This window comes from Lagopus muta, chromosome 3 (assembly GCF_023343835.1).
Source record: "Lagopus muta isolate bLagMut1 chromosome 3, bLagMut1 primary, whole genome shotgun sequence".
Lineage (NCBI taxonomy): Eukaryota > Metazoa > Chordata > Aves > Galliformes > Phasianidae > Lagopus > Lagopus muta.
In genome coordinates this window covers 48,798,573-48,817,822 of record NC_064435.1, presented here as the reverse complement: position 1 = coordinate 48,817,822, position 19,250 = coordinate 48,798,573, and the positions used below count along the sequence as shown (strand labels likewise).

The 19,250-nt window shown below is 38.2% G+C and overlaps 1 protein-coding gene and 1 long non-coding RNA gene across 26 annotated transcripts in view; both read left to right on the top strand.

Annotated features, from left to right (window-relative positions):
• Positions 1–5,708, top strand: part of EPB41L3 (erythrocyte membrane protein band 4.1 like 3) — a 136,371-nt gene extending 130,663 nt beyond the window's left edge. For 24 of the 25 annotated variants that reach the window (XM_048939193.1, XM_048939184.1, XM_048939183.1 and 21 more), the window contains 4 exons: positions 358–456; positions 1,527–1,607; positions 1,872–1,988; positions 3,143–5,708. In XM_048939193.1, the coding sequence (XP_048795150.1) occupies positions 358–456; positions 1,527–1,607; positions 1,872–1,982 (291 nt within the window). In that variant the 3' untranslated portion in view covers positions 1,983–1,988; positions 3,143–5,708. The remainder of the gene's footprint in view (positions 1–357; positions 457–1,526; positions 1,608–1,871; positions 1,989–3,142) is intronic. The other variant, XM_048939191.1, reaches the window with a different exon arrangement.
• Positions 5,709–6,070: 362 nt separating this feature from the next.
• LOC125690837 (uncharacterized) lies at positions 6,071–17,492 on the top strand. Its single transcript, XR_007375808.1, has 3 exons — positions 6,071–6,171; positions 9,421–9,537; positions 15,747–17,492. It is a non-coding gene; the product is annotated as an uncharacterized LOC125690837 (long non-coding RNA).
• Positions 17,493–19,250: the final 1,758 nt, after the last annotated feature.

The following is a 19,250-nucleotide window of genomic DNA, read 5'->3' as shown; positions in this document are numbered from 1 at the left end:
ATCTTTCTTCATCCATATCTTAGTGTATTCCTTAGTGTGAACTATTATTCAAGAATTCAATACTAGTATGGGGAGTAAGTGCATAAGTATAGCGTACCTGTAGGTGGCTAGTGTGTCTTGATGTAGGGCCTTTTAAGAACACTGATAAAACTACATTTCAAAGCCCCAGTTTCTCATCTGTCCTTCCAGAAGTAGAGTCTTAATGCAGAGAGAATTACCGACATATAATCACCTTAACAGCAGTTGTTACCCTGTTGTTAAATAAATTTCTATGAAGAAAAATAAAAATAGGGAATTTAGTTCTTGTCTTCCTGTGCCTAAGAGTATGCTTTTGATGATTGTTTTTTGGTTCTCTAGGTGGATAGTGGTGCTGACTCAGAGCCTGGTGTGCTGATGAGTGCACAAACTATCACATCTGAAACCACCAGCACTACAACCACTACACACATCACCAAAGTGAGTCCTCTGGAAATGGGAAGCTTTTTTTTTCTGAAGGATCTGTGTTTTCTTAGCTTCTGTTATTTTAAAACATAGACACATGCTTATAATCTCTGGACAAAATCCTATCTATTTTGGGTTTCTGTCTTCGTTCACCTGTCTTTGGGTATACTACCTTAATTAACCGATCATCCAAGGACTTAATAGTAGTGATCTGAAAAGTATAAACCCCTCAGGTATGTCTCCACTGCTGTGCAGAGCTATTTGAATTAGAAACAAATACTCTCTGAAACAGGGAGCAATGTAGCCAAGTTGGCATCAAATGGTTCAAAAGGAAGGAATAATTTTCCTCAGCATGAGTGCGTATTGACAGGACTATACTGCTTTCGAGTCCTGCGCTATTTGGTCTGCACAGTGTTGAAATGGTGTTGTAAATCTGCATCATACAGTCATAATGGGACATTCAGTCAGCTCAGATACTGTGGTTGCTGTTTTGTTGTGTTGTACTGTAAGGAGCTTGCCTGCAGTCAGACAGAAAGCTTATGGCTGAACAGACAAATTATGCTGGGTCTTCCACTTTCAAGGCAGCAACTCAGTAACAGGACCTCCCTCAGCAGAAACACTGTACAGTGACAACTCTCTTACTAGTATTTGATGAAGGTAGCGTGTTATCTTTCTGCATTGCAATTCACCCTTCAGTAGACGAGCTGTGCAAGGGCTGTACAGCCTCTCTGTTCTTCTGAAGCCTGCAGTAAGACTTATGTAGGTTTTAATATGAGCTGTTTGTATGTCCATTCTTCTTTTCATGGGATGAGTTTACCACTAATACCATTTTTGATCCACCACTTGCAAAATCTTTCTTGATGTGTACATGTTGGTTAAAATCACAATGTCGTCTTTGTTGGAAGGAATTCTGGAGAGGTCCAACCCCCCATTCAGAGCAAGCTCCAATTGCAGTACAGGGTTATCCACTCTGTGTGTCTAGAGTTTGTTCAATTCAGCCACATCTGGATTTGTGATCATCCTCCAAATGGGTTGCATCACTCTTTAAAGCCAGTTACTGATATGTATTTATCAATCTCATTTAGACTGTGAAAGGAGGCATCTCAGAGACAAGAATTGAAAAACGAATAGTCATCACAGGAGATGCAGATATTGATCATGATCAGGTAAAATCTCTAAGCTGTTCAAGGCTACCTTGAAGACTGCCAAACAGAACATTATTAAACATTGGTTTAAAAGACACTGTTCAAACTGACATGCGTTAAATTAAACTGAACTAGTAGTTAAATCAGTGATAGTATATTTCATATTTTAATCATTTTCCTCATTTGTAAATTGTGTAATATCTCATGAATCTCTCCACCTTGCTACTGATCATGCATGTTCCACCTCCTTTTTGTTTTTGCCCTTCTGTGGTTTCCTTGGGATAGGCGCTGGCTCAGGCAATTAAAGAAGCCAAAGAGCAGCACCCTGACATGTCAGTGACCAAAGTAGTGGTACATAAAGAGACAGAAATCACACCAGAAGATGGGGAGGATTGACCACAGGTAAGAAGACTAGATGATTTTCATAGGCATTTACTGGGCTGGCATGTTGCAAAGGTTGTTTTCCTACAATAATTCACCTCTAACTTCACTTTCTCTCTCTGGCATTTGCAATTTGCATTTGTGTTGTTTATCAGTTTTGATATTTGAATGCAAAGCCCATTCAGCTCTGACTGTCTTCATTTAAATAGTGCCAGCTGGAGAAACAGAAACTACTCATTTGCTTTTGTTGGCTCTCTGCAAATTTCTCACTGTCCATGCTAATCCTGAAGTCAAAAAAACCTGTTGTCTGCTTCTGTGTCATTTAAGAATAAACTGTTGTTCTTAAAGGTATGCATTTTGTTTAAAAAATGCCAAGGTTAAAACCTGTAGCTGCTTTTTCAATGTTCTGTGCAGATATGTTACAAGTTAAGCTTTATTCCAAACTTGCAAAGATATGGCCTAACCTGCTTTCGATTTTTGTTTCAAACCCAGTGAGCTCAGTGTGTCAGCATTTGGATGTCTTGGCTTTCTTGTATTTCAGAGGACACATTATGTTTTAAAGCAGCATTGTTTATCAGGATGAGAAGATGATGCAGCTTTCTTGTGTCAAGCTTTTTTTTCTTTTTTTTTTTTCCCCATAAAGGCATGCTCTCCAGTTGTGGTTGGCTAAACAGACATCTTAATATTCCTGTATTTACTCTATGTGCAGAAATATGTCATGCATACTAACCTGCTACATAAAAGCTGCTAATGCTGGCACCATTGCGCAAATTGCTTTGAATGCTGTATGCAGAAGAAAGAAAAAAAAGCTGCTTGTCTACTTTATTTAAATCTGTAGCAGCATTTTATTCTTAAAACCGTATATGTTCCCTAGCATTTGGTGGAATTAACAGAATATGATGCACAGCACCTTTTGTTATTTATTTTGGAAGATGGAACCAATCACTGAGGAGTGAGTAGCTGTGATTCTTGCTAATTGATGAAGAGAAAATGTAAAGTGGCTCAGCTAAAGTCCATTGATGTCACTAATTCTTTCCACTGGCATCGCTGGACTTTGGATTTGGGCCAAGTTGCTTATACTGAGATGATACTGTTTTTGTGCAAACAGTTGGACTAAATCTCTTTTGTAAGATAGCAGTTGTTGCAAATAATTAACGCAATTCTCTCTCCTGCAGGAATAATCTAGATTGCATATGAATCCAGACATGCTCACCCATAGGAATACAAGAGCCTCTATGGAGTCTCAGTTCCAACCTGACTGACTTGTATCTGTGTATGGAAAATTTCAGTACAGAAGAATTGATCTTGACCGTTAATAAAGAAACTGGCAGAGATTTCTTCCCCTAGAAAGCAATCTGAATCAGCAGCAGTTATATTGCATGAAGCAACGATAAAATTACAGAAAAGCAGCATTTTTAATTTTCTTAAAGTATCTAAGTTTTCAGCTATACCTGCACGTTCATAAACAATATAAACAGTGATCTCATGTAACACATAAACAGTTCATGCCTTTCACAGTTTATGAAAGTCTAAACAGATTAAAATTTGTTAGGTGGCAAGCCTTTTGTTTACGGATATTGTAAATGAAGATTACCCCCAAAATACTAGAAGCTCTATAGGTACTGTGTATAATGTTTTACCACACATTAGATGTGCCAATAACACAGTTTATTCAGTAAACAACTTGAATCTTATATTTGTTTCATCTTGTTTTATTACTGCCCGATAAACAATGACAAATCTTTACTCTTATCAAAATATTTAAATGCTTACAAAGTGTGCTTTGTATACCTGACTGAATACCTTATGAGGTAGTAATTATTTTAGCTTATTAACTTTAACGATTTTTGTCAGCATTGTTCAGAGTCAGCTTCTGGTCACCCTTCACAGATCCTAACCTTGTAAATTATATGTAGTTATTTTGGGAAAAAAAATCTGTATTTTACTTAGTTTGCAGCATTAGAAAGTTATTAATCTAAAGTAACCACAATGGTTTTCTATTGATTTCCCTTTTTGTTCTCAGAGGAAAAGAAAAAATCTGTTTGAGAATCTGGTCAGCATTTACTATCTAGTTCAGAGTCAAGCCTTAACCTGTACAGAACGTCCACTGAAAACTTGTTAGTGTTCAGCTATAATACCCACTGAAGGGATAGAGTCCATTACACTGTCAGCTGCATCACAACACATGGTGAATGTATGTTTCTGCATAGTGAAATAAAAGTGGTAAATGCATCCAAAATTGTATTGTTCTGTGTCTAAAAGAACCTAGTGTTTCTTATATTCAAAATTTGAGTTGCATTTGTAAGGCACCACAGGTTTTACACATCTGCACAGTAGACACATTTTGTCTTCAGAGGCTGAGACTGCACTGTGCCGACAGTTGGAGTTGCAGGGGACCCAAAGGGATGACCTTGTTTACCTTTGGGTAAATGATGTTTCAAAGGAAAAGAAGCATTTGGTTTCTCCTGTTTTCTGTAGTTGTGTACTGTTCCACTGAGGCTTAATGAAGGATTTTTTGGTTGCTTAGAAAGTAAAGGCCTGTAGCCCTTCTCTTCTGGCATTTTTACTCCGAAACATGGATTAAATTCTCTCTTCAAAGCATTATTAATTTTCTATTCCTTTTCCTTGCTCTTTTGCCACATCTCATTGACACTCCCCTGATAATTCAAGAGAAGTTCTTGACGAATAATTCACCCTTCAATCTGTATCTCCTTGCAGGATTGAAAGAAATAGATACAAGCAGACTTTTCAGGACATAAAGGGCCACATTTGCCCTTCATTGTTTACATGGGGCTCCCTCTCACTGAAGTCAATGGATTTGGCTTCAGTCAAGGGCAAGGCTTGACCCAGTGACTTGTTAATAAATGTTTATTTTCTTAATTTAAAAAGAAAAAATAGTATATATATAGAGAGAATAATCTGTAGATAATAATTAAAAATTATATCCCAAGGCTTCAGAAGCTTTGCCCTCAGTCTCTAAAACGTCTTCCTTCCACCAGCCATTCTTCATGCCTTTAATCCAGAGTGCGAACTGTGTAACTTCCTATACTGCTTTTCTTACCTCTTGCCTGATGAGTAATGCAAAGGTTACGGTATGTTATGATCTTCGGCTGACCTCTCTCCCCACTTGTCTTTTATATTTAGAGATGAGTATGTCCTTGCCCTCTTTGGTGAAGGTAGGCTCAGCTTTCTGGTGTTGCTAGCGTCCTGCGGCAGCCATAGGTGGAAGAGGTGCTCACGCAGCTTCCCGGCAGACTTCCTTCCAGGTTCTCACTACTGCATCAGGAGTTTAAAAGTAGACTCTGAAGCCATATTGATCTTCCCTCAGGTGTCCCTTATGTTGTCAGCTGAGAAACAGCATTGTATTACCTCAGAGAGAGGTGAGGTGGTTGCAAAGCCTTCTCTCCAGAGATAGCATTATATTTTAGCATGGCTTGAGGAGATTGTACTTTGGTGATACTGCACAGTATGTATGCTGTCTAAAGATATTGTATCTTTAAAAGGTAGTGTCCTTAGAAAGGATGCTCACAGCTAAGATACAGCCTAAGCATGTGCAAAATATGAGGAGATTAGAGTGGACAGGCAAGGACATCTCAGTGCCGCTGCTGGCAGTAGACCCTTGTTTGGGGGATGGTTCCTGGGAGCAATAGTCTTGGTTTTTGTTAGAAACTGTTTCTTGGGTTGTCTGCCTAATGCTGTGCCACACGAAATAAAAAACACTTGCCTGTTTCTACCAACCAACTTTTGTCTATGGCTCTTCTCTTTTATTGTTGGTCTTTGTCCTGTGTCTTGACGTAAAACAGCTTGTAAAACAAACCAGCAAATTGTTACTTGAAAGCACTGTTACTAACACAGATGTCAGTACAAGACAGCCTCACATTACAACTGAAGCCACAGCTCCAGCACCATGAGAAGTGACTGCTCTGCATCACTGGGGTAAAGGATCATGATGGGAGAGCTTTGCACACCAGGCAAGAATCAACATAACGAGCTGCAGTGGAAACGCCAGGACACAGCCTGAAGCAATGGTTGAGCACTAGGTGTGGCTAACACAGGGAGCTCAGGTGCAAGTAATGCACCTGAGTGACTGGAAGGGGTGGAAGCTAGAGCCATTCTTCCTCTCTCATTTATGGGTTAGAAGCCAAAGGAGTTACACCTCATTGAGACTGTTCTTGTTTTGAGTTGTTGTCAGTCATCTGAAGGGGTAAGTTAGTCTTCTTTATTTAATCATCTTGTTCTAGAGTGCTTGCATCCTAGGAAAAGGCTCTGTCATTGCCTTTGCTTGTCCTACACAAGCGATCACTGCAACTGTAACCATTATAGGCACAGAAATAAACACCACATTTGGCGTTTTTAAGATCAAACAAGATAACATTACAGTTCTCTCACTGACTTTTTTTTTTTTTTTTTATGAGGCATTGTCCTCCAAAACTGCTAATAATGACATTCTGTGTACATGCATTTCAAAAACTGTTAATGGGCCTCAAAATCCAGATACTAGATTAAAGCAAGAATTTAACAGCCTAGTCCTATTCAGCATCTTAGTCCTGAGGCAAATTTAGGCAGCTGTGCCTCATTTTGACTTTAGATATCATAAACCATTAGGAACAGTGATATTTCCCACGGTACTTAAGTCCCAATCAACAGCTCACTGCTTTGACAATATGATTTCACCTCATCTACATACTTTAAGTAAAATCTTTAATTAGATGATATCCCATTCTCATGCCTTTTACATTAGAGAGTAACATCTGGCTAATGACAATGTATAAAAAATAGATGTTAGTATCTCTTCTTTTATCTCTTTGATAATAGAGATGAATTGAACCATTTGAAGTTTTGTATAGATCCCAAACTGTAATGGTGGTTTGGGGTATCTAAAGGGGGGATTATGAGAAATGGTAACCTCACTGCATGTTTTTTTCAAAGAAAGAGAAAATACTTTGCTCTCTTTAAATCTACAGATTCCAATGATGATATCAATCTTACATTGTAAATGATGTTCAGCTGTATCTTTTATCATTGTAATTATGCCGCTTCAGGAAAGAGGTTGTCAGTGTTTGGCCAGAGTCCTCTCTGGACAATACAAAATGCCAGCCTTCCTCATAAAAACTTGGTCATTCACTTGAAAGAGGCATTATTAATTATGCATCTTTTAGTTCTGACTCATAAGGATTTAGACTGAAATGAACAGTAAGGCATGTTGCTACTAGTTTTTATATAAAAATGTTTTCCACAAATTCCTGTATTCGTTAACTAAAATCAGATTGTTATATTATCTTGGAACTAACGTTATGTTAGCACCTGTTCACAATCTAAATCATTTTGTATTCTGACATCTGATTCCCTTCTCCACCCTTTTTCCTATCTTCTCCTTCACCATCAGTCCTGCTTTTCAGCTGGAACTAATGGCCTCCACAAATAGTGTTAGCACCAGAATTTAAAAAATCCTGTTCTGAAGGAAGACCAGTATGTTCACGTTATGCAAAAATCTTAGCTTTCTTCCTTCAGATCCTGCTCCCAAATGCAGCTATTACCTCCATAAATCAATGACCTCACTCTTACAGGTGAAACAACCATCACTCACTGTAAGTAGGATTAATGGCCTTGTCTTTAAGAGGCATTACAATGACACAGCCAAAGAATACTGACACTAGAAATTGTTTTCATTTTTTAAATGCATGTGAGTTATCTGTCCTCTCTGGTACAGAACATAAATAGAAGCCATCTATTTCTTTTTGTTCAGAGCTTACTAGGAATTTTTTTCTCATTTTCTCGACGTAACTGTGCTGTCTGCTTCTGTGGCAAAGTGTGCCATGGATGTTTATTTCTGTACACAACCAAAGCTCTTGCAGTGATGTTGGCTAAACTACATTGCAAAATCCAGAGCCTGGAATGTGTGGAGCTTTGGAACTGACTGAATTAGATCGCACAGTTGTGTGTTTCTGAACAAGTCCTGCCTTATACTGGATTCTGCTGCTGCACGTGTTGCTGTCATGTTCTGGACATGCGATTTTTGGTGGATAAAACTGTATTATCTTGGAATATTTGAAGTAATTATAGAGTATAAGATAAAAGATGATTAGGAGGAAAAAAAAATCACCAAACATTGAAAGTCTCAGGGAGGAACATATAGATAATACAACAGAGCAAAAGAAAAATGAAAGCAATATATCTGAAGTTACAAAAGCAAACAATTAAGAAACTTTCAAAGCCTCTTCCAGCAAGAAGAGACCAGCTAATATGATGCTCTCACTTTCCTTACAGAGTGTTTGCACAGGCACCTTTCCTCTATGGAGTTATGAAGTTGTTTCTCAGACACTGGTTTTCTGACCAAACTCAGTTGATAGATTTGTTATATGAAGGTTTCTAAAAGAATTTATGTTCCTTGGATCTAATTTCAAATACACATACAACTCAGAAATAAGAATCTTGTTATATAGCCACAGAAGTGTTGACATTTTCTCCACTCAGCATCAGAGCTGCTAAATCCCATGCTACTAAACAAGTACGTGCACATGCATATATGTAACATGTTCCCACAAAACATTATTTCTTACATTATTTCTATGACACCATCTTTGAATAACAATGTGTTTTTGTCTTCTTCCATACAAAATACCACCTAGTGAATGACATGTCACATGATTTTTCTCCTCCTGCAATCAGATGCAGTATGTCAGCACAACTACTTTCTTTCATATCAGCTTATGAAACTGAATATCTAACATGAAACCATTCCAACATGTGGCCTGCTTTCATAGAAATAAGGGGCTTTGGTGTTCTCGTGACCTGACAAGGAACCTTCTGCAAACCTTAGGAAGACCATCTGTAACAGCAGCTTATCCCATCACTTCATGTTTATTTAAAGCTGTTTGTCCATTTTTCCTTTGCTTCCTGTTCTTAGCCCTAACCCAACTGTTTGATCTATCAAGCTCCTCTCTTCTACATCTTCTGTCTGAGTTTCTGAGCAAACTGCATCTGCTTCTTCTCTTTCCATTCTATTACTGCATCCTCTCCTCCAAAGTCTCAGTATTCTCCATCCTACCATCTTTGCCACTCATCCTTCACAAAATCAACTCCTACAGTCACGATACATCCAATCCCTTAAGAGCATATTTCTTTGCTTTCATATCTGTGTTCAAATTTCAGGCTTATAGCTGGTGTGTTCCCTAAGTCTGTTTTTATCAAATAGTACTTTCTTTGATTTTGATGTTTGGTTTTTTTTTCATAGCCGCTCTCCTCCCTCTTCAGCCATCATCTGATCCCTTTCAGAATGAGTCTATTCTCTCACACTGACACCTGGTCCTTTTATATTTTCCGGTCCATTAGCTTTGATGGCTTGTCATCTGCTTTCAGACCTTTCAAACCACATCTCTAGTTTTTCTTTCTAACCTGTCACTGAAAAGCAAGCAGTGGAAATCATGTAGATTATTTTCTTTCATTGCAATAGGTATTCTATGGAATAGAATAGAACAGAATGAAAGAAAATGCCCATCCTGACTGTCATCTTACAACCAGATGTGGATTTAACTACTCCATTTTTTTAGTCTCACTTACTGAAATTAAGGTTAGTATTGCTTTTCCTTAACCAAACTGTGAGCATTTATATAAAGCCAAAGCACTATTCAGTATAAACAGTTCTGTCACTCATATTACCACTCCTGTGTGGAAAGTAAAATGGAAATGCCCACAGGAAATGTGTTATTAGTTTATTCAGATAAAGAAGTTACATTGTCACTATGCTGACCCTACACAGGTCAAGCTGGACAAGGCTCTGAGCAACTGGATCTATCTGTAGATGTTACTGTTCATTGCAAGGGGGTTAGACTTTAAAGGATCTTTAAAGGTCCCTTCCAACTCAAATCATTTTATGACTCTATTCTATAATTCTGTGATTCTGAACAATCTAAAGATAAACGGTTGTGATTTAGTGATAGAGAATTTACATAAACAAAAAGTTATCTCCAGTAAGGCCCAGTGCTACGGAGCGCCCAAACTGGAGCTGGCTTCCACTCAATCTGCTCAGAGTGAGGGCTGAACCAGTTGAGTATCAACTCATTGATTACATGCATCAATGCATTTGTACTGAAATGGTGCAGCAGCATTATTTATCCCATCACGCCACTGAGCCCTTCTTCCATGTATTTAACGCTGAACTTATGTTTAAGTCTGAGTGTTTTTAGGGCAAAGAAAAGTCAGGAAGAGATAGATAGGCAGAGTGAAAGTTCTGCTATAACCTTGCGGGTTACAAAAATTTTGGCTGATACTCTACGTAGTCCATTTGTTTTGTCAAGTGCATCAATCAGTTTGGCAATTACAGCTAATGGATATTGGGACAACAGTAGCAAAAGTTGGCTCTCTACACAAATTGCTATAATCCTATATCCTTGTCTGGCCGGGAATAAAGTTATAGAGATCTGATTCCAATTTCTACAACAAAGTACGCAGGTTGCTCCAAAAGTAATGCCCCCTATTTATTACCATGGGAATTACAACAAATACAATGAGCATAATAATACTATTTGATAAAGTAAATTCTCCGCTACAAAGCACTATTTGTTAACACAGTCACCACTTTTAGCTATGTGTTTTCACCAGTGAAAAATATAAGATGAAAAGAAAAAAAATAGCAGCAGCCTGCATGCCACAGTTGTAGAAATCTGCACCAGTGAAGGTGACACATTGCCACTGTTGCCATTGCTGAAACACATTACTTGCTGCCTCACTGTGCTCACGTCCACTATTTGGTCTCCATAACATTCAGCAACATTAATGAATTCCTCATGGAGGAATTCAGCGACACACCTTTGCTTCATGCGCACTTCCTTGTCACGTGTTGATTTGTTGGACTGCCCCTCTGCTGTTGTCTGTCCCAAAGCAACAAATAAAATGAAATATTGGTGGGAAGGTACAATCTATACTGCCATACCACCAGCATCCACATCTGCTGCTGTGGGCCAGCAGAATAAAATAGGAAGCATTACTTTCAGAGCACCCATTGTAGATTCAGAACCAGTTTTTTTTATTACAGGAAATACAGCATGCCAAAAAAAAATCCCAGTGAGAAAAAAGAATGCCACCAGCTGCATTACGAAAAAATTGCTCTAACAGGAGCAGTGTTATTTAAATGTCATGGTGCTGAGAAAATCAATTTCTACAACTGCTTGAGGGCTGATACTTTCTCCCACCTAATGTAGTTAACAAAAGGTTAATTTCACCTGAGTCTAATGGTTTAATCTTTTCCTAAAACCCGTGAGAATAAGAAAGATCTAGATTAAATCAATTAAGAATTATAGAATCGTAGAGTGGCCTAGGTTGGAAAGGACCTCAAAGATCACCTCATTCCAACCTCATGCCGTGGGCAGGGTTGCCCCCACAGCAGCTGCCCAGGGCCCCATCCAACCTGGCCTTGTGTGCCTCCAGGGCACCACAGCTTCTCTGGGCAGCTGTGCCAGCACCTCACCACTCCGAGCAAAGAATTTCCAATGGAACTTGTTCATGGGCATGGGGAAGATGAAGTAGGTGGTAATATTTGAGGACCAGGAAAACTATTTCTTGTAAGTCTTGAAAAATAAACTCTTATCTAATGTCAAACTTCGTGCCATAACTATGGAATAATCATATTTTGTACTTCTTTAAGCAATGGAGAAGGTGAGGGTTTACAAAAAAATCCTTGTGGTTATTCTTAAGGGAGTCATCATTTGGAAGTGACTCCCTTAGAAGAAGCTTCTGGATATGTGCAAGTAAAATAAGGGGGTAGTGCTGTAGTACTAGGTAGTTCTAGGCAGTAAAGAACTATCAAACAGGTGAGTTTTACACAACTTCTTTTTAGAACTGTTATGTAGGGGGACAAATCCTAACTCAGGATTTTTAGAGAAAGAATACAACTTGTTAGCCAAGGTGACACTTGGTAAAATACTAAACCAAAATACTGTACCACTGAAGTAACACATACTCGTAAATGCAGTAGAGCATATCTTTCCTCTTAGCATGTATCCTAGAAAAATAGCTTGATGGGCTCTTAGTGTTCGTTACACTCATGGAATACTAGTGTTACTGTCTCTAAAAAGGGTAAAACTTGTGATGGACTAACATTCATCCACCACCTGAAATAGCCATTTTTCATTTCTACAGGCTGTTATTTCTAAATTGTGACAAGTGATAAGTGCAGAAAAGGCCATCCCTATAATACTGCTAACTTCAAAACCATCTTTCCAGTGTATTAGTACTGAAATATTTTTCTAATCTTATATTTTGATACTGACAACAGTCTTATTATTTTATTATATTTTTAACATATATTTGGGAGATACTTGGAGAAAGAATGGCTACAAACAATGCCAGTTGGTGTCTTAATGAGCTAGTCTTGAACTCAAATGTCAAGTGGTGCCTAGATTAATTACACAGGGTATGCTCATTTGCATTTGTCCTTACATAAACAGTCATTAAACAATGCAAATATGTGCAAGCAAACTCAAAATATTTCTGTACAACACCAGTAATTTTTCATCCATGTGTTGGCTTATGTAAAGTGTCTATTGCTGGGAATCCAAACTGATCCAATTCCAGCTGTACATTCTTGGATAATATCAGTCATGAAAACTGTGCTTGGTCAAAGCAGGTCTCTATGTCCTCAGCAACAATGGCAAGTTACATATCAATCAGCAGAGCAAGCATGATTGTTGGCACCAACAATTAAATCTCTCATATTCCTGGCTTAAGTAATGCTTTGCTGCTGGAGAGAAAAATAATAATCTCTTGTGACAACACTTATGTCAAAGACTTTCTAAGATGGAAGTCTCATCCTCTGCATCTCTTTCTCCTTCAGAAGAGGAAAAATTAGAAAGAAAGAAAGAAAAAAGAAAAAAAAAAAAAATGAAAAGACCAGCAGAATTTCATTATTGATTCTTTTGAGAAAACAGTGATTGTTGTATTAGAAGTCATAATGTACAAAAACCAGTACCTCTACCATCTCAATGACTGAGATTTCATAGACATCCACATCCATGCAAGGTGACAGGGAAATCTTTCTCATGCATACGTGTCAGCCAATATATGTGGCCTGTTCAGAGCTTGTCATGATGACAAGTGGGTCTAGGATCTTTCCACATTATAAATATCCATCTATTGGGCCTCAGTCCCCATGGATTTCACTGAGCACTAATCTTTGAGTGAGTTGAGCAGAAGCTGCCAAAAGAGAAGCACAAACTGAAATAATGCAAACTCCTCCTCCACTGTTCCTTCCCTTCCCTTCCCTTCCCTTCCCTTCCCTTCCCTTCCCTTCCCTTCCCTTCCCTTCCCTTCCCTTCCCTTCCCTTCCCTTCCCTTCCCTTCCCTTCCCTTCCCTTCCCTTCCCTTCCCTTCTTCCAATATGGCTTTTATATGGTCTATAACCTTTTATCAACAGCTATTTCCTACAAATTCCTATAGCATTTATAGTTGGTCATATTCTACTGCTATGCTACTGGAAAGCAGAAGTTCATAAATGAAGAGTGTTACTATTATTGTCACTAGAGTTAATCATAGAACAAATGTCAGTCTGAAGTCAGCATATCCCATTACAAACATAAAGGTATAAATGATTAATTTCATAGCCAATGGAGAACAAGTTTAATTATTACTTAAATACATTTAATAGGAAATTCTTTCAGACTAAGCTCAGTCGTTTGGTGTAGACACAGACAGCTCATTCTCAGATTTATATATTCATATGTAAATCTATGGGTGTTGAACTAGATGATCTTTGAGGTCCCTTCCAACCCAAACCATTCCATGATTCTATATAGGTGGCTGCAACAGTGAAAATAATATCCCTAGCTCAAACACAATAAAGGTTAGCACCTTTCCCCAGAAAGATGTAGCAGTCTTGACAAGACTAAAAGCTATCAGGACTGATGGGAAAGGGCGCTCTTCAGCAGTAAGAGAGACATCAGTGTCATAAGTGGGTACAAACACAGTGGGTGCATCTAAGTCTATTTTTGCTTCACTTGCGAAGAGATGTCTGTTCTGTTCACAATCTCTATTCCTGTCAATCAAGGGTAAACTTCTACATGCCCATGTTCTATGTTATACTATTGAAGAATATGGTTTGTCAGCTGCGTTGTTTTTGTAGATCCAAGATTACCACAACAGAAAAGGCAATGTCTTTACTACTCCTTTATCTTTACTGTTTTGAATCTTGTCTGAAATACAGTTCTCTGATACCCAGTAGATCAGATTTAGCAGAACCTTTCTCTAGCCCTAAAGTTCCTTTCAGAGGCAACTGTCTGCTCTCAGTTGTTCTCAGAAGACTGCTTCTGAAGTAATTTTTCTTTTCTAGATTTTGTACTTGGTGGCTTTCTCTGTCTTCATTGCTTTGCATCACTGTTAAAAGCTCAACACTGAAAGACAGATGGGAATTTTCCTGGTTAACTACAATCTTCACCAGACATTAAAGGGAAAAAAAAAAAAAGAAAAAAAAAAAAAAGAACAAGAACTTAATAAAATTTATGCTTTGAATGATAACACATCCTGCACAAGCTCAGTGGGTTCAACTGCTACGGTGGATGTGGCATTTGTAACAGAAGTGGTAGAGTTTGTGAACACATCTCTAAAAAGCCATGCTGGACTGAGAAAGTTACTTGTGTTTGTAAACAGTAAACACAGGGTATCATAGTATGGATATATTTGCCTTACAAACCATACAATATGTTTTCACCGGCCTCATTTAAGGCAGGCAGAAGTGTCCTGTGACAAATACTAGCTGGGTATAAAAAATGTCATTTGGATTTTATGTTATTTTCTGTCTTACTGTCCCCCAGCAAGTACTAACAAGTGAGAGTTGAGAATCACAGCTTCAAAGATGCAGGGGGAAACTATCTAAAGACATGGAAATTTGTGATGCGCTATTAAAGAATGTGTATTCCTTCCCACAGTAGCAAATGTGAAAAGTGATAGGTGTAGGAGAAAACATAACATCAGTCTAAATCACAAGGAAAAACAGGAGTAATTGTGTCTTATAGGGATAATGTAGTTTGGAAAATACAGTCTGTAGACTCTGAGGTCACACTAGCTCAAAGAGATCTGAAAGATATAACCCAAATAAGGGCTATAAAATATAGCAGATGCATAGCAGATAAATTGGGTTGTGCTGAAAGCAGGAAAAGTCATTTGGAACTGAAGATTCATTAAATGATTTCACTACAAGAACCAAATTTGTAAACAAAACTTGTAGGGGAGGTTATTTGTGTTATTAATGACAAACAGTTGGAGTATGATTTAAAGCAAACGAAGGAAGGAAAAAGTAATTCTACCGTGGAAAATCTTGTTTAGACAGCAAACAAATCTAGAAGGTCCTCCCATTTCCAGATGAAATCCTTTGGTTTTCTGTTAAAATTTATACAAAATGTATACATTCCACTGATATTAGAAGCTACAATCTTGCCTCAGAATTTTGCTTCAGAAGACTTGTATTTTTTTAAAAGGGATTTTTCTATCCAATACTTGGCAGTAACTCAAAGCAAATGTCAGAAGAGCCTCATAATTACAGCACAGATTTCAAACAAAAACAAAGCCAAGCACGGTTTGAAGGCCATAGTTATTTGAAGGTCTAAACTGTTGAAGCTGATTTAACTGTGTGAAGGTAACTCACAAAGCAAGTATTCTTGTATTTTGATTTGAGCTGATAAGTTTTTCTTCCATAGGAACTAGCACAAATACACCATCCTGGAATCTCCTAACCCTGCCACTAGTTTTAAGTAAATATATTGACGTGATGTTTACTGATTTATTTCACAGGGCGTTGGAGTCCAGTAAAAACAGAGGAAGTAATAAAAATTTAGGCTTATCAATATTATAGTATATGATTTATTTTACCACACTGTTTTGATACTCTATATGTGGGCCTCGACTGTTTTTGCAAGATACGATACAAATACAGAACAGAAATGTGGATTTTTCTGCCAAAGAGGAATAAAAGAGATTACTAGATAAAAGCACGCAGATGGATACAAAGGAATATGTTGGTGAAGGATCCCAGCATACATGGCTTATTTACTGCCAAGAATTTTGAAAGGAGAATTTTTAAGAAGAGCTTGAGGAATATTTTTATGTATGTTTATAGAGAATTCCCAGAACAGATGCAAAACTGTACCTCAGTGGGCTGCCTGGGAGAACACTGAGAGAAAATATATGGTTTGAGAATATGGGAATCTCTTAGCCAGAAAGACGGCAGAGCAAAAGACAGAAGAGAAGAAAGAGTGGGAGGACAAGACACCAAAGACCTGCATTGCAAAGACTGCAGTGGGAGAGGATACAAAGACAATGCAAAGACCTTAAAATGGAGGCAAAACTAGTCCTCTCTGCAAAGCAAAGAAGGATTAAAATACAAAGAAACCAATGATAACATAAATTTAAAAGCCAGGCCAGCTAAGAGGGATTAAGACACATATTTTGGCAGGCAGAACTAGTGATGGACCATGATGACAGAAGCCAAAAGCAACGATGCAATAGACTGAAGCTTAACGAGGTGGAATGGAGCCAGCACTTAGATTTAAGTACGCATAAGAATTGGCCTGCTGTCATTTTATCAGCTATGACAAGGCATAAGGCTGAATCCCCCCAAAAACTTCTTCCACATCCACTACTACCCACGTACCTTACTAATAATGGGAGCAAATATGGAAACTGCTGAAGTTAGTCTGAAGAAAAATATAACTAAAGATACGCTTAAATAATCCCAATATCATTTCAGTTAATGTCACCATTACACACAGCACTCTCCCAACAGAATGTGGAATATCTTATTTTGCCTTTGACAAGCTCAGAGAATGAAAGTCAAAATTCAGAAACAATCTACCACACATCTGCTTTATTTGCACTTATCTCCATGAAATGGGTATGAACATCAGCAATGGCTAACAGTATTTGATTTAAGGAGAGATGATACTTAGGACAGAAAAGCCTATAGTAGTTGATAATACTACAGTTCTCCTTTATTCTCCTTATAAATTCCTCCCTCATGTTGCATACGAATACTGAAACTGAGAAAGTACTGTCATAATGTGTAGCATTATTATCTCTGCATTCATGTCAGTGGAAATGAGTGGAATGGCCTGAACCAGTGATTGAGAATCTGGTGAGAAGACAGGGCCAACCAAGGGGAGCTCAGGTGCGAGCAATGCCCCTGAGTGACTGGAAAGGGTGGAGCCAGGATCCACCCCTTCCCAGACCTTATTTAATGGTTGGCAGTGGAGGTGAGGGTATCTCTTTCTGGAGATCCTTGCCTACCTGTGGTCTCCCAAGGGTAAGCAGCTCTTTCTTTGTTTCTGCATCTGTGGCTGCTGCACTTGGGCTCATTCTCATTCGCTGCAAGCAAATACTTTGCCACCCTGCTATTATTGCACTACTTTTCATCCTATTATAGCATTGCATTGTCATTCCTGGCCTGTCTATGTATTTGTCAATGTTGTAGTAAGATGGTTGATATCTTCATTGTGTAAATCCTCTGTGGTTTTCCAGAAAGAAGGTCTTATTTTCAGAGTTTATTTCTTTTCCAAGACCATCTCTCTGCATTCATATCAAAACAAGACAGGAAGAGAAATAAATCTGCAGAAGCCAAAAAGCAGAGGATGACTCTTAGCCATCCATTTCAAATTCATTGAGTAATAAATCCTGATTGAACAATAAATACAGATTAGTTTAGTTGCTAGTAGATAAAATAATCAGACAGTAAGTTTACAAATTATGCTGCAGACATACAATAAACTATTAATGTAACCCTACCTTATTTTGTAATCACAGCACATATCAAGCAAAAAGGCTTGCTATACTGCCAACACAGTCTGTAGTTATACCACTATTGGCTTTGGCAGAGAAGTCAGTGGGTATTTAAATCCAAAATACGCATCAGGCAAAGCAGAATGAGTAATGCTTGGGCTGACCATAAGGCATGACTGTTATTAAGTCTCTTTGAACTCACAGAGACTGAGCAATGTTCACTTGCTCTACATAATTTGGCAGCCACAGCTGCTGGAAGTATTCGTATGGTTTCTGTGTCTCTGATGGATGGTACCCATAAAACATAAACAGCTCAAACCAAGCATATGTAGCACTTACTTATTTTCATGGGACTAATAATTCACATAACTTACAATAAGGTAGAGTTACTTACAATAATATAGTTATGTTTCCCATAATACATGCAACTTGCATAGCATTGAAGCACACAACCTGATTTTGACTGCACAGTCCACATCGATATGACGTGCAGTTTACAAAATGTACACACTTGTACTGGGGGCACAAACAGTTGGGAGAACCTTAATCAAGCAAGATGGTAAGAAAAACGTGTTTGGGCATAAAGTCTGATAATCCTATAAGTGCAGAAAGAATGTTGTCCTTAGACAAAGTCTGTCTAGGAGACGTGGTACACCACAGCAAGTCATCTTTCTAGTGCTTGGCAGATATATCCTATGGATATCTTCCAATTTCCCTCTTTTACACAAGCACTTCAGAAATGGAAAATTCAAATGTTTCCTCGGACTACTATAACTTCCTGCTGTGGCAGAATGATTATGAATTTTTTTTTTTTTTTCCCGTATCTATTGTGTCATGCCTCTTTTATGCTGTAGCAATTGCATCTCTATTTTTGGCACTCTTGTTCACCTGGTGCTACCAAAATTATTTTATCTTAAAGGTATTTTCTGCTTGTCATCTCTTTGATGTATTCATCTTTGCAGTCCTCAAAAATTTAGAAAACTGGAACAGGGGAATTTGTTGAAGACTGTGCACACACGTGCACACACACATGCACACACACACACACACACACAAAAAAAAAAAAATAGCTCAAATCTATTAACCCTTCCTGGAACTTTTTCTTCCAGATATGTTTTTGAATCAAAAGCCAGAATTATTAATTTGGATGTGTTCAAGAGATTATTCAAAATATTTATACAGGGGAATGACTTCTGCAGACAAAATCAGACTCATAGAATGGTTTGGGTTGGACGGGATCTTTAAGATCATCTAGTTCCAAGCCCCTGCTATAGGTGGGGGCACCACCTGCTAGACCAAGTGGCTCAAAACCCTGTTCCAGCCTGGCCTTGAATACTTCCAGGGAGGGAGCATCCACAACCTCACTGGGCAACTTGTTCCAGTGTCTCATCACCCTCACAGTAAAGAATTTCTTCTTAATATCTAGTCTAAATCTACCCTGTTCCAGTTTAAAGACATTTGATCTCATCCTGTTGCTACCCACACTTCTAAAAAGTCCCTACCCAGCTTTCTTGTAGGCTCCCT